Source organism: Tachyglossus aculeatus, chromosome 25 (genome assembly GCF_015852505.1).
Source record: "Tachyglossus aculeatus isolate mTacAcu1 chromosome 25, mTacAcu1.pri, whole genome shotgun sequence".
NCBI lineage: Eukaryota > Metazoa > Chordata > Mammalia > Monotremata > Tachyglossidae > Tachyglossus > Tachyglossus aculeatus.
In genome coordinates this window covers 4,317,500-4,342,477 of record NC_052090.1, presented here as the reverse complement: position 1 = coordinate 4,342,477, position 24,978 = coordinate 4,317,500, and the positions used below count along the sequence as shown (strand labels likewise).

Below are 24,978 nucleotides of genomic sequence, written 5' to 3'. Positions count from 1 at the left end.
CAGTCCAGGATTCCTGAATCTGCTGCTCTCTTTCCCTGAAGTCCGTGCCGCAGTGACTCCTGATGGGAACACGGGAGCAGTGTGGCCTATTGGAAAGATCACAGATTCCTGATTCTCAGGAATCAGAGGACCTGGGTTCTAATTCCAGTTCCGCCACTTGTCTGCTGTGTGACCCTGGGCACAGTCACTTCATTTCCTCTATGCCTCAGCTACCTCACCTGTAAAATGGGGTTTAAGACTGTGAGCCCCACGGTGGACAATGCCCAACCTATTCTGCATCTACCCACGGCTTAAAATAATGCAAGCGCTGCACAAGTATCTTAAAAAGATAAAAAAAAGTTATGCAGAATTTATATACAGCTGTACTTTGTGCTCTAAAATGCCACCACTGGTGGTGAAATTCACCCTTGGGGGCAGGGGGAGAGAATAAAAAGGCCAATGCAGAACCCAGAGTAGGACCCAGGTAGTCTCTTGCATGGCTGCAGACTCCTGTCAGGGATAACAGCCACTGTTTTGATTTTGCAGGTGCAATTAAAGATATTCCCAACGCAAAAGACAGTGCTGATTTCTGCAGGCACATCCTTTCAGTTCAAGCAGAAACTAAACTGAGGATCCACTCTTCCGTAATTAAACCAAGAATCCACTCGCCTCTCGTGTTGACCCCAAGCATATCTATTTCTGAAACTTTTCTAGGGCCCGGGCTGGAAGAAAAATAAAAATATTCAGAGGAGAAGGACAAATTTTCCTGGAGGAGGCTGCCCAGAGATGGCTCAGACAACCGCTTTGCAAGTACGAGGCTGTTCGTTCACCCGCTGTAAATCCATTTAAAGTGGCACCGAATCCAGCTTGTATGGGCCTTCCCTGACAGGGGAAGGAGAGAAAGGAAGGGGAGGAGAGAAAACTGCCTTCTCTCTCGACGCGCTCTTGCACCGTTATAAAATCCTGGAAGGCCAGTTCGGTAAACGGCTTTTCAAATGGCCTAGATTAATGCTGGCTGTCATTTGAAGGCTTAGTCCAGTATGAGCAATCCAGTGGCCTTACACCTCCCTTCCTGTTTACTGAGAATTTTCTGCAGGACGGATTTAACATAAAGGGTTTCGACTGGTTTAACGGAAGTCACCTTTAAGCCAGCCTTACACGTAGAAATAAAAACACGAAAACAACTGTGATTCAACTAGGATCTAAAGAACTTTGTAAGCTTTCGGATTTTCCCTTGGCTTTCCCACTGGGATCATCTATTCAATTTTTCAGTAAGACTCCAACCGTTAGTATTACATGTGGCAGTTGATGCCCGGGCACAAGTTCCTTAATGTTTTCTTTCCTAAACAGCTGAAAAACAGTCTCTGCTGTGAGATGCTGATTGGTCATTGTTGAGTCTCCATTTTCAAATTACCCTTGAAAAACCTACTAGAGGCAATTTAATTACATGGACAATAAAATCAAACTTGAACTCCCATCCTCTTAAAATCAGTAATATCCCTTTCACAACATCTGTCATGTGGATCTCAACTCAGGAGAGTTAAAGGATTGACTTTTTTCCCCCCTTTCTTTCATTCTACGTTTCAAAGAAAAACTGTTAACGGGCACGATTTTATGTTCCGCTCACTGGGCACTAATGAGAAAAATGAAATCAAGGTCCGGAGACCTGTACAAGACAATCGCTGACAGCATGATAAAGAACGTCATTTGCTGTTTGAGATTTTATGTGACAGTAAACATAATGGTACCATAAAAAAAAATTAAGAAAAAAAATAGAGAAGAGTGTCCCCTTACAAAGAGGTTTTGTCAGATGGTGGCGATGGAAAAACTGCTTTAAATTAAACAAGGGTTGGCTGGCCTGGACAAGCGATGTTCAAAACTAGACTGTCCGAATACTGCTTCATAGCTTGTCGGGTTTGGGGTGCGTTCTCGGTCTTGGAGAAATTACAACCTGCTGCATTAGAAATAAATTCTTTAGAACCGCCCCTGGCCTCGGAGGCTCGTTAAGTTCTAGACGACCAAATCCGCGGACACGGCTTCGCTATTACCAGCCCCCGTGGAGTTTGGGTTTAATACAAGAGGATCCTGCGTTCGATGGCTTTGCGGCAGATGGGGCACTCGCTCATCCGGTCTCCACAGAGCTGGCACGTCCCGTGGCCGCAGAGGAAGATCATATTCTTCAGGCGATCCAGACACACGGGGCACATCGTCTGCAACGGAATTCAGCAGGACAGATTATGGCATCTCACGGGTGATTTTCAAGCTTGGATTCACCCAGTGTATTTTTGCTGGACAGATCCATCTTACAGCTTTCCCTGAAAATGATTGCCGGATTTCTTGTATTTGTATTTATTTGCCTATCTCCCTTAAAGTGAACCTAGAGGGCCTTTTCAAGTGCTTTTCACACGGAAGTACAAAAAGAAATAAAGAAGAGTTAATGGTCAGAGACACGGCGAGTGGAGAATAGACGGCAATGCTTTATTGGACTGAAAACTAAAACTAGGAGTTTCTTTGCTAAAGAAACTCTGGGTTCCAGCTCTATTTCTACTATCGCACAAAAGTAACTTTCAATATCAGTCCTGCAAATTGGCATAATCCTACGTCTCTGAAAGCATAAAATAAATTGGGCTGCGAGGAGAAGTGATATGGACAAAAGCAGAAATTATAACCCCATATAACCAGTACTATTATCCTGTAGGCTTCTGCTTGTGCCCTTCATTCACCAAGGACAATGTTTTGTGTCCAAAATGATTCATCTTGCCTATAATTAAGGGGGAAAAAAACCAACTACTTTCACATTCTCTTCCTCACTATTGGGAAATTAAAATACATCATCAGCACAGCAAGTTTTAAAAAAAACATTGTATTGGGAACACCGCAGAAATCACACCAGACTGCAGTACGTGGCCACAAAATGCTTAAATAAGCATCCTCATCTCAAGATCCTGATCAGGAGCGCTAGAAGGTCAGAAGAGTACTCCCCTGGAGGTGGGATAAAGGGTGTGGGGAAACACTTATAAGGAGAGAAAGGGCCCTCTCTATTCTGTAAAAAGAAAACCAATCAAAAAATGCCCCTTAACTTTAAAAGGTGATTCAACATCTAGGTGAAATGCATGTATTTACTCTCATTTCCGATATTTATTGAGCCCTAACTTCCCTGCTCCCATTTTTGTCCAAACAGTGCCTCCATCTCCTCTCCTCCGACTCCCCTCTTGACCCTCTACAATCAGATTTCTCTCACTTACATTTCACTGAGATCTCATTCTCCAGGCCAAGTCTAGTGGACTCTGCTCTGTCCTAACCCTCCTTGGCCCCGTGGCCGCCTGTCACACCGTGGACCGCTCCCTTCTCATGGAAACACTGTTCCACCTTTGTTTTACTGACACACTTCTCTCCTGGATCTCCTTTCATCACCCCGGCCACCCCTTGGTCTCTTTCCCCAGATCTTCCTCTACCCCTCACCGCCTATTTGAGGACATCTCTCAAAGCTCTGTTTTGGGTCCTCTTTTCTCAATTTACTTGGGGAGGGCATCCGCATCCCAGACTTGAAACACCTCCCTCTATGCGGATGACTCCCAAGTTAAACTCAAGTCTTCCTTGCCGGTTCCCATCCCTCAACTCCTCTGTAATTTCTCCTGTTTTCTATTCCCTCTGGGTCACTGCCACGTGGCTGTACCACGAACACCTAAGCTCGAAATGTCTAGGGAGAGCTATATGCCTAAAACCCCGCAAATCCTCCCCTCCACTTTATGTCTCACAGCTGACAGCAACCCCCTCCCTTGTCTCCTTTGTTCCTCCGCAATATTTTCAGGATCCACCCCTTCCTCTCCACCCAAACTGCCCACCACACGGGCCCAGGTACTTATGTCCTGCATCAGCCCCCTCACTGATCTCCCCTGCCTCCAGTTTCTCCCCTTTCCAGTCTGGAAATCAGTCTGTTGCCCGGATCATCCGTCTAAAACATCATTCCGTAAACATCTTCCCTCGCCTCCAAACCTCCAGTGGTTGTCCAATTCTCTACAGCAAGCTCAAAGTTCTGAGCTTTGGCTTTCACGCACTCCATCAGCACTTTTGCCCCTTATCACCAACTCTCACTTTTCATCATCCCTCTCAAGCCAATAATAATAATAATGATGGTATTTGTTAAGCGTTAACTATGTGGCAAGCACTATTCTAAGCCCTGGGGTAGATACAAGGTAATCAGCTTGACCCACATGGGGCTCACAGTCTTAATCATCATTTTACAGATGAGGTAACTGAGGCCCAGAGAAGTTAAGTGGCTTGCCCAAAGGTCACACAGCAGACAAGTGGCGGAGCCGGGATTAGAACCCACGTCCTCTGACTCCCAAACCTGGGCTCTTTCCACTAAGCCACACCGTTTCACTACTAATCTTCATGGCTTCACTACCAACAGCAACAGGAGTTAGAGCAACCAAACTGAGAGTTGAGAAGTTCATGTCTTTGAAGGGCACAGGGCAAGCCACTTCACTTCTCTGTGCTTCAGTTCCCTCACCTGTAAAATGGGGATTAAGACTGTGAGCCTCACATGGTACAACCTGATTACCTTGAATCTACCCCAGCACTTAGAACAGTGCTCGGCACAAAGTAAGCGCTTAACGAATACCATAATTACTACATCTACTCACTGTGCCTTGTTCTCATCTCTCCCATTTCCAAGCCCTTGCCCACGATCTTCCCCCAGCCTGAAATTCCAGCACCCTTCACACTGACAGACCATGACTCTTCCCCATGTTCAAAGCCCTACTTTTCCTCCAATTTCTCTTCCCCCAGATTATATCTTTAACTTCAACTTCAGTCCTCCTGCGGACATGTAATCATAATCACTCACGCAACTTCTCTACATATTAACTCCCATCCCCTACTATTTAAGTCCCATCTCTTATATACGCACCTACTTTTCCTTTGTCCTCATCTCTCTAAATTATTTCAGTGCCTGTCTACTGCACCAGACTGTTGGCTCCTCAAGGGCAGGGATGGAGTTTATGGGCACTACTGTTTTTTTCCACACTGAATATTGCTTACTTCACTGCTTAATAATAATAGTAGCGGGACTTTACGGTCCTAGGGCAGCATTCAGCTCATCATGGCAGGGTACACAATGGTTCCCCAGAGACCTGAAGAAAGTACTTTGTCCCCTGAAAACCCCAGTGTAACGAGGCACTAGCGGAAGGGGATCGTTGCAGTGTATGGCCCTCATCTCTAAATGTGAAGCAGCATGGCCTAGTGGAATGAGAAGGGGCACAGAAGTCAGGGGATGCGAGTTCTAATCTCAGCATCGCCACACGTCTGCTGCATGGTGGTCTCTCGGCCAGGGCCAATTTTCAGATGGCTAACTGGTGACCCACGGTAGAGAGCTTTCACATAAATAAGTAGAAGGAAGGGCACTGGTACTCTTCAAATACCAGAGAGGTCCACCTAGTAAACTGATCAGACTCTACGGTGATTTTCCACAAATACTCTGGATGTCACAGTGAAAAGGCAAATCACACATACTGCAGAGAACGCACACGACTGTGTGGTTGAGAAATTAAGAACTCTATTTAATCACTGAGAAAATGAACTGTTTTACCTGCTCTTTGATGTCTTGTAACTGTTGCTGCAGTTTCTGGACATCGGCGTTGACGTTAGTGTTGTCCTTATCTTTCTGTAAAACTGGAATGTTTCCACTTGCTACAAGGAAGATAAAAGGGATTTAAAAATTCCACTCAGCCCAAGGGTTTGGAGAAATGGAAAGGGATTCTTAATATAATTTTTCACAAAATTTAGGTAGAACTTCAGCGAAGGTGCCTCAGAGGGATAAATGTGTGAGTGGCACCCATTTCAAGCAGGCTTAGGTTTCCCTATGCTAAAAAAAACCCTTCTAATAATGAGAATTGTGGTATTTGTTAAGCGCTTACTATGTGCTAAGCATAGCACTAAGCACTGGGATAGATACAAGATAATCAGCTACCACATGTGAACCCGCTGTTGGGTAGGGACCGTCTCTATATGTTGCCAACTTGTACTTCCCTAGCGCTTAGTACAGTGCTCTGCACACAGTAAGCACTCAATAAATACGACTGAATGAATAAATGAATGAATGAGCACTGGATCCCCATTTTGCAGATGAAAGAAAAGCAGTACGGCTTAGTGGGTAGAGCACGGGCCCAGGAGCCGGAAGGACCTGGATTCTAATTCTGGCTCTACCACTTGTCTGCTGTGTGACCTTGGGCAAGTCCCTTAATCTCCCGGTGCCTCAGTCATCTCAACTGTAAAATGGGGATTCGAGCCTCGGAGCCCTCTGCGGGACATGAACTGCGTCCAACCTGATTAGCTTGTCTCTGCCCAAGGGCTTAGTTCAGTGCCTGGCATATAGAAAGCGCCTAACAACCAATTAGGAAAAAAAAACCTGAGGGACCGAGAAGTGAAGTGACTTGTCCAAGGTCTTACGGCAGGTAAGTAGCAGAGCCAGGGTTAGGACCCAGGTCTGACTCCCAGTTCTGTGGTCGTTTCCCTACGCCGCGCCACTTCTCATCATCCTCCACCCTCCCTCCAGTTACCACCCCATCTCCCTCTTATCATTCCTCTCCAAACTCCTTGAAAGAGCTGTGTCCTCTTCTCCAACCATCTCCTTGACGCTTCGCAAACTGGCTTTTGCGCCAACCATTCCGCCGAAACGGCCCTCTCTAAGGTCGCCAATGTCCTCCGTCTTGCCGGATCCAAAGGCCTCTAACCCCATCCTGATGCCCCTCGACCTATCTGTTGCCGACACCGTGGACCATCCCTTCTAGGAACATTATCTAACCTTGGCTCCATCGACACTGTCCTTGCCTGGTTCTCCTCTTATCTGTCTGCTCCTTCACTGGCTCCCCCTCTGCCTCCTACCCTCTAACTGTGGGAGTCCCTCAAGGGTCAGTTCTGGGTCCCCTTCTATTCTCCACCTGCGTAGTGGATAGATCACAGGCCTGGGAAGTCAGACGGTCATGGGTTCTAATCCTGGCTCTGCCACTTGTTCTGCTCTGTGACCTTGGGCAGGTCGTTTCACTTCTCTGGCCCTCAGTTCCCTCATCTGCAAAAATAGGGATTGAGACTGTGAGCCCCATACAGGACAGCGACTATGTCCAACCTAATTTTTTTGTATCCACCCCAGCGCTTAGTACAGTGCCTGGAACACAGTAAGCGCTTAACAAATACAATTATTATTATTATTATTATTAGCTAGACCCCTTCCCCTTGAGAACTCATTTATTTCCACACCTTCAACTATGATGTCTACGGGATGATTCAAATCCACCTCTCCAGCCCTGATCTCTCTCCTTCTCTGCAATCTCACATCTCCTCCTTTCTTCAGGACAGCTCTACTGGGATGCCATGCCGAGACCTCAAACCTAACATGCCCAAAACGGAATTCCTCATCTTCCCACCCAAACTCTGTCCATCCTCATGTCCTTCCCATCACTGAAGACAACACCACCTTCCTCCCTGTCTCACAACTTCGGAATCCTGGCATTACCCGCAGTTCATCTCTCTCACATTCAACCCACATACTCAATGTGTCACCAATTCCTGTTGGTTCTACCTTCGCATCATCTCGAGAATTTGCCCTTTCTTCTCCATCCAGTCTGCTACCAATCCTGCCTTGACTACTGCATCAGCCTCTCTCCCCTTGATTGATTGATGGTGGTGTAGCAAACAGTTACAGGAAAATCAGGGAAAGGACTGGGTTTGGGTGGGAGGCGTTCTGCTTTGGACATGTTAATTTTTAGGTGTCGGTGGGACATCCAAGTAGCGATGTCCTGAAGGTAGGAGGAGAAGCGAGACTCCAGATAAAGGCAGAGATCAGGGTGCGAGAGGTCGATTTGGGAATCATTTGGGAAGAGATGGCAGTTGAAGCTGTGGGAGCAAGTGAGTTCTCCAACGGGGTAGGTGGAGAGGGAGAAGAGAGGACTCAGAAATGAGACTTGAGGGACTTCTACAGGGAGAGGGGGAGAGGCAGTGGTGGACACTGAGAAGGAGCAGAGAGATAGAAGAACCAGGAGAGGACAGAGTTGGTGAAGCCAAGGCTAGACAATGTTTCCAGTCAGTCAATTGTACTGAGCACTTACTGTGTGCAGATCACTGAATTAAATGCTTGAGAGAGTACAATATAACAGTTTAACAGACACATTCCCGGCCCACAGTAAGTTTACAGTCTAGAGGAGGAGGCAGACATTAATCTAAACCAATTTATTACAGACATCTAAGTGCTGTGGGGCTGGAAGGAGGGACGAATAAAGGGAGCCAGTCAGGGTGATGCAGAGGGACTGGGAGAAGGGGAAAGGAGGGCTTAATCAGGGAAGGCCTCTTGAAGGAGATGTGCCTTCAATAAGGCTTTGAAGTGGGGGGGAATAATTGTCTGCAGATATGAAGTGGGAGGACGTTCCAGGCCAGAAGCAGGATGTGGGATGGACAAGATCGAGATATAGTGAAAAGGTTAGCACCAGAGGAGCTAATTGTGTGGGCTGGGTTATAGTAGGAGAGTAGTGACGTGAGGAAGGAGGGGGAAAGGTGATTGAATGCTTTAAAGCCAATGATGAGGAGTTTCTGTTGGATGCGGAGGTGGATGGGCAACCACTGGAGGTTCTTGGGCAGCGGGGGAAACATGGCCTGAACGGTTCTGTAGAAAAATGATCTGGGCCTCAGAGCAAAGTATGGATGGAGTGGGGAGATACAGGAGGCTGACACAGTCATCAAGCCAGGATGGGAAAAGTGATTGAATTAATGTGGTCGCAGTTTGGATGGAGAGGAAAGGGCAGATTTTAGCGACCAGGAGAAGGGGGTGAAGAGGGGAGGGGCTGGTAGCAGGGAGACCAGTGAGGAGGAGGAGGAAGGGGAGGAGTCCAGCCAGGACATGACAAGTCCTTGAATCAAGGTAGTGGCCCTTTGGAGGAGACAAAAGACTGGATCCCAGACACGCTTTTTGAACACTGAAAACAGGGGGCTGTACCACAAGGAGGTGTTCAGAATTATACTGAAGTGGCAGGCTTGGAGGTGGGGAGGGTGCTAGTGGTGTCAGCTGGTTTTGGACAGTTGGAGAGACAATTTTGGGTGGAGGAGGTAGATAAGGAGTTCGGTTCTGGAAATATTTAACTTGAGGTACCAGAGGGACGAGAGATGCCCTGTAGGCAGAAGAAAATGCAAGACTGTAAATGCAACGATAGGAAAGGGGTTAGCAAAGTTGATTTGGAATTCATCTGCACAAGAGTGGTACGTAGTGGAACCCATGGGAGGAGATCTCATCATCATCATCATCATCAATCGTATTTATTGAGCACTTACCATGTGCAGAGCACTGTACTAAGCGCTTGGGAAGTACAAATTGGCAACATATAGAGACAGTCCCTACCCAACAGTGGGCTCACAGTCTAAAATCCCCTAGGGAATGAGTGTAACGAGGAAAGAGAAGGAGAACCCCGGGACAAAGTCTTGAGGGAAACCCCTAGTTAGGAGTGAAAGATGGAGAAAGAGTGAGAAAGCATTGCCGGAGAGGTGGGGAGAGGTGGAAGTGGCCCACAGTGTCAAAGGCGCAGTCAAGAAGCTGAGGAGTATTAAGATAGTGTACGGTCACGTAGGAGGTTATTGGTGACCTTGGAGAGGGCAAACTTAGGGAAGGGGAAGAACGCAGATGTTACACTTGGGGGTGGGGAAGAGAAAATGGAGGCAGTGAGGAGTTTGGAAAGGAGGGAGAGCAGGGAGATGGGGCGACAGCTGAAGGGAGAGGTGGAATCCAGAAGTGTTTTTGGTACTGGGGAACGGCCGTGTGAACACCGAGAGGGGCTTTACTGCTTGAGGGCCGAGTTCCTTTCCTATTCACATCTGGGAGAAGAGAGAAGCACGAAAAGGGTAGGAGAGAATGGTGAGCCACGAAGAAAACGCTTGAGAAAAGTCACTCACAAATATCGTCCGTGGCGTCTTCTGAGCCTTTCCCTCCACAGCACATAATGAAAGGCACCCTCCGTTCGACCACGGCCCGGCACTGCACACATTTCTTCATCAAGTTAGCACAATCTGGAACGAGCAAAGATCTCATTGGTTTTTGAGCTGCGGATTTCTTCTCTTCGTTCCAAGTTGGAGCCGAATAATTCTGATCAGTGTCACAAACTGGGGGAATTGCGTCTCTTACCAATACCAATATTAACACTAACAATGGCATTGTGCAGGGATCCCACACCTCTTATATTTGGACAATATTTAGTGTTACTTCTAAATTTCCAAATCTTCACATCTCCGTTTCCCCAAAGGACTCCTCAACAGACTATATCATCCTCTTTTCAACAGTCCGACATTTCTACTCTATTTTAGAAAAGCATTTCATTCCTGCAGAAGAGTGATTTATGATTAATGGCTCTGTGCCTGAGCAAAAAGATTCCTTTTGGCAGTTCAAGCTGATACCCATGCCTCTAACAGAACTGCTAACCTGTTAGCAATCACTGAGCTGGCTTGAGCGGCTGACCAACTTTCTAAAATACTCTTCTGTTGGAAGACAGAATTCTAACATTCTTGCATTATGTTTGGGCCAAACAGTACCCCCTATTTCAATCAAGCAAGGCAAAATACTGAAGGAAAAGGAGGACATAATTCCATTGTTGATAATGAAGCAAAGAGCAGTTGGTTCCCCTAACAGTACCACCCTAAACTGGGTCATTGGCCACAAAATAAAACAAGTTTTAAATGAAGAGAAATTACATTAGGTACGTTAAACGGCACTCAGTTTAATTTCTTCTCCAAGTGCTAATGGAGTCTCAGTGGATTGAAACAGCTCAGAGTGCTTTTCCAGCATCATTTAGCTTAACTTTCCATAGGTTACCTAATTAGCCGCTGGAGTATTTGGGGGGCTCTCCCAAATATTCCCCCAGCCGAAAATCCCAGAAGGAGCTTCAAGTGCGATACCCACTTACTTGAACGCCCGAGATCCTTCCTTCCGAGGACGGGGGAATTTCAAGCATCTTGACCATGGACAACCCAGAGCCTAACCCCACAATTTCACTGGAACCACCACCTTGGCTTTACAATTCGGTCCCCCTTGATAGGCAAGGTGATCCCAACTTCTGGAGGGCTACCACTGCATGATCAGGTGGTTTGGTCCAGCTCCCCTCCCCATTTAGGTTCCAAAATATCGCATCTCTTCCGTAGGCCTGGGTCCCTTTCTGGCTTTAAACTCAAAGTACCGTCAATTAGAGTACAGCTGGCATCGATATGTTAGGTATTCAGTGTTAATAATATGCAAATGGTGGTCATGGTTATCATAAACAGAAATCCTGATTAGCACTGCCTTTCCCAGAGTAGATGATTAACAAAGCCTTCAATTATTATTATATTTGTTAAGTGCTTACTATGTGCCAGGCAATAAGTTCTACCCTGAGAAAACAACTTTCTCACTCTCCCAACACATTCTTACATCCACCTTCTCTCTCTCCCAACACATTCTTACATCCCTTCAAAAAGTCCTGGGTTCATTTGGCTTGTGGTCATCTCTGGTCTGTCATATCTGAAGCCTATGGAATCCAGCTTTATGCCTCCGTTTTCAGACAATTGCTGAATCTTCTTCCCAGCTGCCTAATACATGATTTTTTCCTCTAGCTGGCTCCTTCTTTGATAATCCAGGAAAAAATATTTGATATCTAATGTAAATTCTTCCTCCTCCTTCTACGGGCCTTCCTAGGAACAGTAGCCAGGTAAATTAGACCTTCTTGGTCCCTTTTGTCTCTGCGTGGGGAAAAAGTTATCGCACCATCCCTGTTAGCTTGGATTTATCTTTCCGCAATCCCACAGAACCTGTGTGTGACATATCTCACATCTCACTTCCATCTCACGCTAAGTTTGTGTCTGTTTTCCTACTTCCCAGAGACCAGAATCAATCTCTCTACCCAGAGTTTGGCTATCATCCCAAACTCCATGTGGAAATCAAACTTAGGGTGACCACAGTTTCCACAGCTGTGCGATCTATGGGTGGATTAATGAATTGATTGCCCAGACCATTATTCTTAATGACCACCTAAGAAACGGCAGGGGTCATGGCTGCTTGGGTAAAATGTGCAGGAATGCCAGAACGCCAAGAGTCCAGGAATTTGGAGTTTGTGAGAGCTGGCGCTCGGCTTTGACTCTCCCAGACTGGGAAGCTGGAGGAATGCTGCAGAGGGACCCAATCTTGGGAATTCCCTGCCTTCCCTTGGCTGACAGACTACATTTTTCAGCGGGACTACACAAATGAGGAGAAAGATGAGGTTGTCCTTTTCCTATTTGGGGACTTTCAGTCACACAGTTCACAGACTGTTGCTTCCTTGGAATTATTTTAATTAATCCCAGGTTCTGCAGTTCAAATGAACTATCTCGCAAAAGTAACTGCTTTAAAACTGAATTCATTAAATAATGAGAAAGCTATGGTTTGCCCAAAGGAGTTTTACCCACTTAGTTTCTTACATGATTTTGTGACTGTGTGGTGTAACCTGCTCTAAATTCAAGAGAGGGGATGTCTGACGAGGCTCCCGGACTCCAGCCTTTTAAGTTCCATAAAAAAGCTATGCTAGTGGAGTCTATTTATCCAGCTAATTCTGGGTGTCAGAGGCTGTGAATACTCTTGCTACTCTACAGATGTCTTCAGGGACTAGGTCATGCAAAATGTGCATTTATGAATGGTTCTGCACAATGGAGATGCAAATTAACCTCAGAAAGGGAGCTTCAACTCTCAGTTTGTTGGTTTATCTATATCAGGATCCATATCAGGATTTAAAATTTGAGGCTCATATTTTTTTTTTTGCAGTCATATCATTTCTGAAAGGGTCTTTACGAGGGTAACAACATCCCACCTAAGACCTGAGCATGAGCGATAGACATCATAAGAATTAATAACAATTACATTATTTGTTATGTGCTTACTATATATCAAGCACCGCTGTAAGCACTGGGGTAGATATAAATTAACTGGGGAAGCAGCTTGGCTTAGTGGAAAGAGCACGGCTTGGGAATCAGAGGTCATGGGTTCTAATCCCAGCTCTGCTACTCGTCAACTGTATGATTTGGGGCAAGCCAATTCACTTCTCTGTGCCTCAGTTACCTCATCTGTAAAATGGGGATTAAGACTGAGCCCCACATGGGACAACCTGATTACCTTGTAACCACCCCAGCGCTTAGAACAGTGCTTGGCACATAGTAAGTGCTTAACAAATACCATCATTATTATTACTATTATTATACGGGCCTCGCCATCCAAACAGTGGGGAGAACAGGTAGAGGTCCCATTTTTACAGTTAAGGAAATTGAAAGAGGTGAAGCACGGAGCAGGTCCTCTGACTCCCAGACTTCTTCTTCAAGTCCCCGCTTCTTTTCTAGGCATCATATAAATACACCAGATGTGGCTTTCTCAACTTTTACCCGACTTGCCACGTAGACCCTAACTTTTCCTGACTCAGCTAAGTATCCTCCTCGGGAAGAAGAAAGGTTCTCCTCATACCCCGCCCGGCACGAAGTTCGGAGGAAGGGGGCTGAGGAGGAAATTAGTGCCAAAATCCTGCGGTGTAACAGTGATGGATGCTCTAGAGGACATTCATTCATTCAATCGTATGGGGAGGGCCGCAGTCTCAGAGGAGGGAAGGGGCCGAAATGCAGAACACGAAACTGCCGGGACTGGGGCAAGGGGCAATGCTGTGTTTCTGGGAGGGAAACCGAGCTTGGAGTCGGTCTGCTCTGTGAAAAGTCAGCATTATCTTATTTCCAGACCTAAGATACGACAGCACCAGGCTGACCCAAAGTCAGTGCCCGAGCAAACCAAGAACAAATTGCTGTCAGTTCTAAAGACTTGTGCAGCAGAAAGTGCCTCGAGAAAGGAAGGGAGATTAATACAACCTGAGTGAATGGAACTGTTCCCTAAAAGTCTCATCCGCCACATTGTCTCCCACCCCAAGCCCATCTAGGCATATAGCAATTATGGGATTTGTTAAGCGCTTACTATGTGCCGAGCACTGTTCTAAGCGCTCGGGTAGATATGAGGTAATCAGGTGAGGCTCAGAGTCTTAATCCCCATTTTAGAGATGAGGTAACGGAGGCACAGAGAAGCGAAGCGGCTTGCCCTGTCACTTGCAGAGGCATGAACTTCTCAACTCTCAGTCTGGTTGCTCTAACTCATACTGCTATCAAATCAGGGCCTACTTACTCTCACAAGCGCACATATGGCCACAAGGTTGGAAAAGCACTGCGGCTTTCTTGTCGGAGCACACCACACATTCTTCAATCTGAAAGGAGAGCCAAGGAATATTGAATGTTAACACATGTCAAGCGGATACTCATCGGCTCCACTTATCGCAGACTGCTTGGCGGTCTGCTCGGGCAGGAGGCCAGGGATTTGATTTGTTCATTGATGGTACCAGAATTAGTGATTTGCAGTCACCCTCTCCCGTTACTCTCCCGAGCCTTGACCACTTGAAAAACCCTCTCATTGGGATGGAAGGATGCATCCAGCCTCCTCCCTCACCCCAAAGCCATACCACGTGCCCAGGTTGCCTGCCCTCTCCCCACTTCCTCCCCTTCGTCCCCCTCTCCAACAGTGACAGAAGCAAGAGTGGTTTCTGCAGCAGCATGGAAATGACCTCTAAAGCTATTTTTAGGGGAAAGACCCCCCCAAGGGCAGTGGAAGCTGAACAGGTGAGGGAGGGATGGGGAAATCGGAAAGAATTGGGGTGCAGGTGTTTGATGGGCAGAAGAAGGTGGGACAGTGAGGAATAAGAAAATGAATGAGAGAGAGGCAGGAGACAAGGCGGAGCAGATAAGTGGTCCAAATGAACATAGGATGCTTACCTAGATGTATTTCCCACTAGATTGAAACCCTCTTGTGGGCAGGGCTCTACCAACTCCATTGTACAGTGCTCTCCCAAACGCTTGGTATAGTCCTCTCTGTACACAGTACGCACTCAGTAAATACCACCCATTGATTGATTCATTTCCCCAGATGCCCTGAATCTTCCCGCTGAATCTGAATGGCCACTCTACATCTACCCACACGGCACACCGCCCTTCAGGGGGAGTTTTTTTTAATCGACGTGTGCGGGAGTGTCCCCAAACCCGTCTACAAAGGGCTGCAGACTGCTCTTGTTGCCCTGTGGTTGCATTTGCTACCCGGTGCCTGGAGTCATTCTCACTTCTTCCTTCTGTCCTGACAGTTGTACTACCCCGAAATACTGTACGCCATCCAGGTCCGTCTGCTGCTGCTCTGGTCAAACGGTCCGCTGCTGTGCCACAGGGGTGGAAGCTTTATGTCCCTGGCTCTAATGTTTCTTCTGCCCTCTCTGTCTAGGTCTCCTCCATTTCAGCTCATCGAAGAGCAGCCGTTTGGGCTTCCTGCTGTCATTCCTTATGAGTCTTGCCCAGTGAAAGGGCGATGTGATGAAGCTGAGGGTCTGATTACATCCATAACCTCATTGCTTGGGGTTCTACCTGACCTCTGATTGGAAAGCATGGCTAGAATTGGCACGATGTCCACAGAGTCACATGTGTTTTTTTGGTTACTTGTTTGTTTATGGGACATAAGCACTTACTATGTGTCAACCACTGTTCTAACAGCTGGGGTAGATACAAGATAATCAGGATGCTCACAGTCCCTGGGGCTCACAGACTAGGACGGAGTAGGATTTAATCCCCGTTTTACAGATGAGGTAACTGAGGCACAAAAGTTAAGTTACTTGCCCAAGGTCACACAACAGAAAGGTAGTGGACTCCCAACCCCTTGCTTTAACCACTAGGCCACACTGCTTCCCGTGGCTTGAGTGGTGGTTCCAGATCTCTCAGTCATACAGATGTCTGGATACTCCAAATGTTCCTCAGGCCTTTGAGTTGCTCTAAAGTTTGTTTCCACCTTGGTGCCACTATATCAGGCTACCAAAAAATTACCATCTTAGGTTCTTCATCTGAGCTGTAAAAGAAGCAGGGTGGACCAAAATTTTAGGGAAGACGGCCACGTCAATTTAAAGCTCCGATGGCAGCGGCCTCGCTTCTTTTTGATTCCTTTGCTTCCCCTTCTCTCTGTCCCTGCCAAAGTGAATAACTAATCTCAGCGACCCAAATCCTTTACTGGCCTCTTGGAGAGCCTTGGGTGACTTTAAAGTTTTAATCTCTGGGCCCATTATAACCATACAGGTTGGACTGATCCTAGGCATGTGGGGACACCTGGCAATCCAAATGAAAAGGGGTGGCATTTCACATTTATTCTCTGACGGTGAGGAGGATACAGAGTTCAGGCAGGAGGTGCACAGCTGAAGAGCAAAGGGATCCACAGAGAAAGCAAAAAGAAATGAGGAAAAGGGGAGGCAGGTGATTGATGACTGCGGGAGAGTAGAAAAGGTAAAGATGAGCATCGTGGAGGAAAGGTTGACTCCCTATAAAGGGGCAGATAGGTGAGCTTGGAAGCTGAAGTGGGAAAAGGGAAAAACAGGATAACAACCAGGAAGCTGTGGTCATCCAAGTGTCAGGCTACAAAAGCCATCCTGGAGCGTGGAGAATGCTGGAATTCAGAGACTACTGTCTGATTAGTGAGTAAAACCTATATAATCCTTTAAAAGAATGAACACCATCAAGGAACAAACAATGAATTTAGACAAAGTGATAGACAGTATGCTTGCTGTATTTTCCTGAGCGCTCAGCACAGTGCACTGCATTAGTGCTGGGCACAACTAGCATTTTTGCTACTACTAATACTATTTTTTCCTCAGAGAACGTAAAGGGAGATCAAACGAACCACAAAGGAGTAAAACTGACCTTTGTTCTGGATTGAACTTGTTCTTTACAGATAAGGCATTTCTTGACTCGTGGAGAACACAGGGAACACGTAGCAATGTGTCCACACGGCCCAAAAAGAGTATCTCGCTTCATGTCAGAACACACCATACACTCTTCTAAGGTTTCGGAGTCGTTGCTGATCATAGAAGGACTTCGGGAGCCCACTTGACCGCTGAAAGAGAATTACAATTACGTGTAGTCTAGAAATTTCACTGGCGTTTTTGAGTCATCGATTAAAAATCTATTTACAGCAGCTATTGGCTTACACTGGGAACTGGGGATTTTTAAGAGTATCTATAGGAGTTATCCTTTATTACAGTTCTGCCTCTAGACTACAAGCACCTTGTGGGCAGGAAACAGCTCATTTTGGGTATGTGTCTGCTAATTCTGTTGCATTGGACTCTCTCAAGCGCTTAGTACAGTGCTCTGCATGTTAAAAGTGCTCAATAAATGCCACTGATTGATGTCTACCCAATTGTCGCACTGTACTTTCCCGAGCACTTAGTACCATGCTCTGCAGACAGTAAGTGCTCATAAATCTCTTTGACTGCCTCAAGAAGCAAGAACAATTTATTTCTAATGTTGAAACCCCTAGTTTGACTTATTTTAAGCTACTGAACTTAGATTTAGACCTAGATTGTGAGCCCCTTGTGGGACAGGGCTCGGGTCTGATTAAATAAGAGAAGCATCGTGGCTTAGTAGAAAGAGCCCGGGCTTGGGAGTCAGAGGTCGCGGGTTCTAATCCTGGCTCGGCCACTATCAGCTGTATGACTTTGGGCAAGTCACTTAACTTCTCTGTGCCTCGGTTACCTCTTAAGTAAAATGGGGATTAACACTGAGTCCCACGTGGGACAACCAGGTTGCCTTGTATCTCCCCCAGCGCTTAGGAAAGTGCTTGGCACATACTAAGCGCTTAACAAATGCCATCATCATCAACGTCAAATCTTAAATAGTCTGCAGTACTTAACACAATGCATCCCGCACACTCAGCTCTTAAGAAATGCCGTAGCTAAATAACTATTACTGGAATGGGGAGTTGTCCAGACCCAAAGAACCATATTAATAATAATAATGATGATGATGGCATGTATTAAACGCTTACTATGTGCCAAGCACTGTTCTAAGCACTGGGGGGGTTACAAGGTGATCAGGTTGTCCCACAGGGGGCTCACAGTCTTCACCCCCATTTTACAGATGAGGTAACTGAGGCCCAGAGAAGCGAAGTGACTTGCCCAAAGTCACACAGCTGACAATTGGCGGAGCCGGGATTTGAACCCATGACCTCGGACTCCCAAGCCCATGCTCTTTCCACTGCTTCTCTCAAATTACATGTCAATGCTTAACTGATGAGAGCCCGATGTTTTTTTCCCTCAGAGCCAGTTGCGGAAGATGGGGAATAAGAAATCTAAGCTCCCCGCCGCCTCCCCCAGTCCAATAAACAGAATAAGAGTGTTGGTTTGTCTTTCAATATCTGTGTACCCCAGCCCAGCGGGAATACGACTGACAGGGATGAGAACGCCAGTAAGTGCTCCATAAATACGACTGGTTGATTGATTGATTGATTAGTTTCTCTCTTCACGTAAATGTTTGTCTTCCCCCAAGATAGTTAGAGGCAGGGAACGTGCCTGCTAATTCTGTTGTTGCACTCTCCTGGCCTGTCAGTCACTCAGTGGTATTTATTGAGCATTTACTGTGTGCAGAACAGTGCATGAAGCACTTGGGAGAATACAACAGAACGGACACATTCCCGAGGGGAGTTGCACGAACCCTTCTCGCCATAATCCACTCCTCCACGCTGACTCTCAGCCCTGAAGTCGAAAGAGCGGAGCCTCGGCCAATATTCCCAGAGGGAAACTCCACCAGCCAGTGCGTGGATAGCATCGCTACCAGGCATGGTAACAAAAGGAAGGTGACGGGACTCCGGATGCATAAACGGTTGCAACGCGGAGGAAAGTTCCACCACCATTAGCTGTACAAAGCTGGGGCCCTGAAGGCGAAGAATGAGGAAACCGAGAAGGGTGCGTTACGGGAGAGATTCCTGGAGCGGCAAGCAAGCTTCTAGAGAGCTTCAAGCTGCTTGGAGAAGCAGCGTGGCTCAGTGGAAAGAGCCCAGACTTTGGAGTCGGAGGTCATGGGTTCCAATCCCGGCTCCGCCACTTGTCAGCTGTGTGACTTTGGGCGAGTCACTTCACGTCTCTGGGCCTCAGGTCCCTCATCTTTAAAATGGGGAGCCCCACGTGGGACAACCTGATCACCTTGTATCCCCCCTACTGCTTAGAACAGTGCTTTGCACATAGTAAGCGCTTAACAAATACCATCAAAATTACCTAATCAGTTACCTCATCTGTAAAATGGGGGATTAAGACTGTGAGCCCCCCGTGGGACAACCCGATCACCTTGTAACCTCCCCAGCGCTTAGAACAGTGCTTTGCATTCATTCACTCGTATTTATTGAACGCTTACTGTGTACAGAGCACTGTACTAAGTGCTTGGGAAGTACAAGTTGGCTTTGCACAACTTAATAAATGCCGTTATCATCATCATCATCATCATCAGAGATGCTCTGAGACTCTGAAGGGAGTCCAAAAAACTTCCTGGAGTTTGAATAGCCAGAAGGGTAACAGAGGAGCCAACTTTTCATTGTGAGTGAGGGGGGGGAAGAGGGACAGGTTTCAGAGAACTACTGGGTAAGACTGTTACCAATTTGGGTCTTTTCGGCCTTGATTAGAAACCCTCCATTCTTGTCTATCAGCTGGGAAGGGCAAGGTGGAAAAGCACAGCTCAAAAAGCCGGAGGGCAATCACCCTTAAAGGCAGGGTACCCACAGTCATCCACGATTCAATCGTGGGGAACAGAGGGGAAGCACAAACAAGCAGAGCAAAGCCGTTCACGGTGGCAACTGGTCCCCCAGTCCTGGACTCTCCCAATCTTCCCAACTGAGCATTCCCAGTGGGACCAAGCAGGGCAGAACAGTCGCGCTTCAGAAGACCGATGCCCTGAATCGACCAGATCACAGCCCACCGAAGGGGCCCAGAGCTCACAGGGGCAAAAGAGACTTTCATTTATTCACCACTCTGACGGCATGCCGGTAAGTCGGCAAATGAGGCGTTTCAAACCGGGAGTCGCACGGCGCAAATAATACAGACCTGACTTTTTCTTTGTGACATTTTGCCAAAGCCTTGCAGAGGCTGGGATCCGGGCAGAGGTCAAGAGGAGACTGCCCCTTTTTATTCCGAATACCGAGGTCCGCACCGTTGGCTGCGAGGAAGCAGGCAATAGATGCTGCGCTCTTCTTCTCCGCCCCCTGGGTCCCAAGCCCCATTATTAACTGGAAGGAGAGACAGAAGCTTGGTGATTTCCCTGGGAGATTTTGGGGTCAGCGTGTGTATTTTTTACAGTATCTGTTATGTGCTTACTCTGTGCCGGGCACTGTTCTGAGCGCTGGGGTAGATACAAGCTGATCAGGTTGGACACAATCCACATCCCACATGGGCCTCACGGGTGTAATCCCCATTTTACAGATAAGGGAACTGAGGCACGGAAGTGAAGTGACTTGCCCAAGGTCACGAAGCAGATAAGTATAAATACCGTTAAAAAATAAAGGAAACTGATGTGAAAGCATCTGGTAAAAATCATTCATTCATTCAATCGTATTTATTGAGCGCTTACCGTGCGCAGAGCACTGTACTAAGCGCTTGGGAAGTACAAGTCAGCAACATATAGAGATGGTCCCTACCCAACAGTGGGCTCACAGTCTAAAAATCATCATCATGAACGGAATTTCTTCAGTGCTTACCGTGTCTAAGCCCAGAATTAATATTGCCCGGAACACTCCCGATCCCTGGAAGCCCTACCTGGGAAACTAGGACCCGGGGACACACGCCTGGCCCGCTCAGCGGAAACAGTCCAACCCTGGATAACCATTTAATCTTACGATTACAACCGCCTCTGACAAAGTCAATCTGTTCCGCAGCTATTTTAGAGGAGTCGATTTCATCCAATAATTACGCAAGAGGTTAAATTTAGAATAAAGAAAAAAAAACAACAACAAAGAAAAACACGATCAGTGCAGTTTGCCAAGAGTTCCTGAAAGACTTGACAAACTTCCCAGATTTATGACTACCAGATTTATTTCCTGCAACTCCATGTTTTCACCCAACATTCTGGAAGGAAATATTTTGGGGGCTGAAGACAACAGTGCGCTTGTTAAGTTCAAATTAGGACGACGAAATGTTGATGAAAACGCTGTCCGAATGAACGCGCCCCCTCCCCGTTTTAAAATCAGAATCGATACATGGCCTCCGGAAGAGTTGGAAATTAATATTACACAGAAAGCCCTGAGCGTTCCTATTTCCCCGAATGTTAAACTATGCCTAAGTAGCCAAGGTCCTTGGCAAACACTGAAAGCTACGTATTTCCCGGGGAAACTACCCTCTGATCAGGAGCTCGGCTTCCTGCCCCTGAGCCCCAAATAGCCCCGTCTGAGGCATTAGGTGAGCTTAATGAACACCAGGAGGTAAACCATCCTAATCTCCATGCAAGGAAGGAGGCGTAGACGCAACCCAGACTGAACCGAGCTCCAGACCGGTGGCTTCTCCAGGCTTGGGAATATCAGCCTGCCAGTGGGATCGGGGTTCTGAGGAAGGGGCGTGGAGGTGCAGTTTCCCGCTACAGCCTGGGAATGCGGAAGCTGGATTTGGATCCGGGTTTCCTGCCAGGTGGTGGGGGAGGGATTCCCCCACCAAAGGAGTCCGGGATGCCGTATGGCGCGGTCACCTTGCACCCAAACACTTGAGAATCGCTGCCAGCTGAAATCAAAGCTTCGGTGAAATCATCGAGAGAATGTGAGAGGCCCTGAGTGAATCCAACCTCAGTTTGTTAAAACTGAGAATGAGGCAAAACGGCTAAAACAAGTTGACCAGACTGAGCCCCTTCCTTCCTCTCTCCCTTGTCCCCCCTCCATCCCCCCATCTTACCTCCTTCCCTTCCCCACAGCACCTGTATATATGTTTGTACATATATATTACTCTGTTTATTTATTTATCTTACTTGTACATATCTATTCTATTTATTTTATTTTGTTAGTATGTTTGGTTTTGTTCTCTGTCTCCCCCTTCTAGACTGTGAGCCCGCTGCTGGGTAGGGACTGTATCTATGTGTTGCCGACTTGTACTTCCCAAGCGCTTGGTACAGTGCTCTGCACACAGTAAGCGCTCAATAAATACGATTGATTGATTGACTGACCAAGAGTGTCCCAACTGGGAATGCCAGCCGGATGCCAGAGTTCAGCGGCTCCGAAAAGCCTCGGGGAGGGACGGGAAGAAAACCCCCAATTCGACACCGCGGCGCTTACGTACCGTGTTCTTGGACGGCTCCCAGGCTGCGTCAACCTTTCCCACGTCTTGCATGTCTTGGAGCTGGCGGAGCTGTGACAAAGTATGATGCCTCAGGGCCTCGTGTAAGGGAGTATCTCCATCTTTATCCTGAATATCCAGTTTGGCACCTGCTCGGACTAAGAGCTGAAAAGAGAAGAAACCCGCCGTGAGCTGAGCCAAGACCCCATACGGGACTTGTCCGGGCTCCCAGCACCTAGACTGGGTAGATACAAGATAATCCGATTAGACACGGTCCCTGTCCCACACTGGGCTCTGAGGCTCAATCCCCATTTGACAGATGAGGTAACTGAGGCCCAGAGAAGTGAAGTCACTTGCCAGAGGTCACACGGCGGACACGTAGCGAAGCAGGGATCAGAACCCAGGTCTTTCTGAAGCCCAGGCCCCCGCTCTAGCCACTAGACCATGCTGCTTCTCGAAAGCAGCAAGGCAATCAGGGACCCAGATCCCCACCTTGCGCTATAAGTACGGGAAAGGGTAGACTAACTTGGGGTCACTTCGGCCCTGAAACCTGACGCAGGGCAAGCTGAAATCTGCTGGGGACACAGTGGGGCTGCATTTGACATCAGGTGGGCAGGGGGGCCTGCTTGGAGCCCAGGGGCACGGCTGGATCTTTGTCCCAGTCTGATCTGGAGCCATGAAGAGCCCTGCCTTGTCAACATTTTAATTTGACCATTTTGCCGTTCACATTTGGCTCATACCTGAATAGGAATTAACTTTAAAGGAAGGTTTCTGAGAAGAGCAGAATCAGGGATGAAACTCTCTTACAGGAGGTAGTTGACAATAATGATGATGATAACTGTGGTATTTGTTAAGCGCTTACTATACGGCAGACACTGTTCTAAGCGCTGGGGTAGATACAAGATATTCAGGTTGGACATGGCCCCTGTCCCACATAGGGTCTTAATGCCCATTTTACAGATGAGGGAACTGAGGCACAGAGAAGTGACTTGGCAGACATGTGGCATGGGGCAGGATTAGAACCCAAGTCCTTCTGACTCCCAGAACCACACTCTATCCACTAGAGTTCTATGGGTTCATTCATTCATTCAATCGTATTTATTGAGCACTTCCTGTGTACAGAGCACTGTACTAAGCGCTTGGGAAGTACAAGTTGGCAACATATAGAGACGGTCCCTACCCAACAGCGGGCTCACAGTCTAGGACGAGTTGACGCTCATGGATGAACCAATCAAAAGGACAAAGCTTCTAAGAATGGGGGAGGACATTTGGGGTCAGAGCTCTTGTGGTGGGTGGAATGGACATCCCGCTCAGTTCATCATCATCATCATCATCAATCATATTTATTGAGCACTTACTGTGTACACAGCACTGTACTAAGCGCTTGGGAAGTACAAGTTGGCAACATAGAGAGACAGTCCCTACCCAACAGTGGGCTCACAGTCTAAAAGGGGGAGACAGAGAACAAAACCAAACATACTAACATAATAAAATAAATAGAATAGCTCTGTTGGATCAAAAAAGTCAACACAGACCCAAAGGCCAGGAACACCGGAGATTGTTTGCCAAGACAAGCCTGCCTTGTCGTGCCCGCTGCGGGCCACACCTAGACGGCCCAGCCAAACTGGGCAGGGGAGAGGAAACCACCTACCCGCCCCCAGGGCTGGGGGCGAGGGGTAAGTTCAACCTCTCCCTAGTTTGCTCTTTCTCCCCACCCCTTTTCAATTCTTCCCTCTTTAAATAATTGGCTCTTTGTGTACTCTTCCGATCACTTTAGTTCAGTGCTCTGCAGACAGTAAGTAGTCAATGAATACTACTGACTTCAGAGGGTTCATTTTGTTTGCCTCTTTTGCCCCAAAAGTTTGATGACCTCAGAGCTAAACTCATTTTAGGAAGGAAATAAATGAAGCCTCTGGAACCCACAGATTAACTTAGAACAGGCGGAGGTGGTCAAACTACTGATCTCAACCATTCTATCCAGGAGGCCCATTTGCTTGGCATAAACAAGTCAGGCCTCAACCGTTTCCTACAAGAGACGATCGTGTCCCTGGGTGGGCTCGGGGATGGTTGTTGGCACTAGCCCCAGTGTTTGGGAACAGCGAGCAGACACGATATAACCTGCTGGGGAACACCACAATCTGGTCACTTCGAGATTCAGGGGATTCGGGTCAACCACACGCTTCTCTGAAGACCAAAGTAACCACGGGCTTGCCGTTTAGCATAATAAATCTCTTACCCTCACGATCTGGGTGTGCTGTCTTTCCACAGCAAGGTGTAGTGCCGTTTGCTGGTTTACGTTCTGAATATCCAGATTGGCACTGCCCTGAAAAGACACAAACATAAATGGTGGATCACTAAAAATATATACGCAACAATCGGTACAGCCATTACCTTTACCCGGTTCACATCATACACAGCTAATAAATTTGGTTAGGATGAGCTATTAGAGTAGGGCTATTTAAAAAAAAAAATCAATGTTTCAGAAAAATTCCACTCTGCACTTTGAAATTAGGACACGTCCACGATTGATCTCCTGGCCGTACCCCCAAACAATGCTGAGTGCTTTCAGGGAGGCATCCAGTGCAAGGATCTGCCATGAATTCCTCCAAGAGGCCTTCCCCAACTAAGCCTTCATTTCCTCTTCTCCCGAGCTCTTCTGTGTTGCCTTTGCAGTAGGATTTGCACCCATTATTCCCCCTCCCTCAGCCCAGAGCATTTATGTTCCTATTCGTAGTTTAATTAATTTATTTATATTCATATTTGTCTCCCCCTCTAGACTGCAAGCTCATTGTTGGCAGGGAACACCTATCAACTCTGTTATGCTGTACTCTACCAAGTACTT

General features: G+C 47.2%; 1 protein-coding gene across 2 annotated transcripts in view; it reads right to left on the bottom strand.

Annotated features, from left to right (window-relative positions):
* Positions 1–200: 200 nt before the first annotated feature.
* MIB1 (MIB E3 ubiquitin protein ligase 1) overlaps positions 201–24,978 on the bottom strand; it is a 119,446-nt gene continuing 94,668 nt past the window's right edge. For both annotated transcript variants that reach the window (XM_038766575.1, XM_038766576.1), the window contains 8 exons: positions 24,373–24,459; positions 22,140–22,301; positions 19,929–20,110; positions 16,762–16,954; positions 14,168–14,246; positions 9,913–10,026; positions 5,570–5,670; positions 201–2,189 (listed from right to left, as the gene is read on the bottom strand). In XM_038766575.1, coding sequence (XP_038622503.1) covers positions 2,049–2,189; positions 5,570–5,670; positions 9,913–10,026; positions 14,168–14,246; positions 16,762–16,954; positions 19,929–20,110; positions 22,140–22,301; positions 24,373–24,459 — 1,059 coding nt within the window. In that variant the 3' untranslated portion in view covers positions 201–2,048. The remainder of the gene's footprint in view (positions 2,190–5,569; positions 5,671–9,912; positions 10,027–14,167; positions 14,247–16,761; positions 16,955–19,928; positions 20,111–22,139; positions 22,302–24,372; positions 24,460–24,978) is intronic.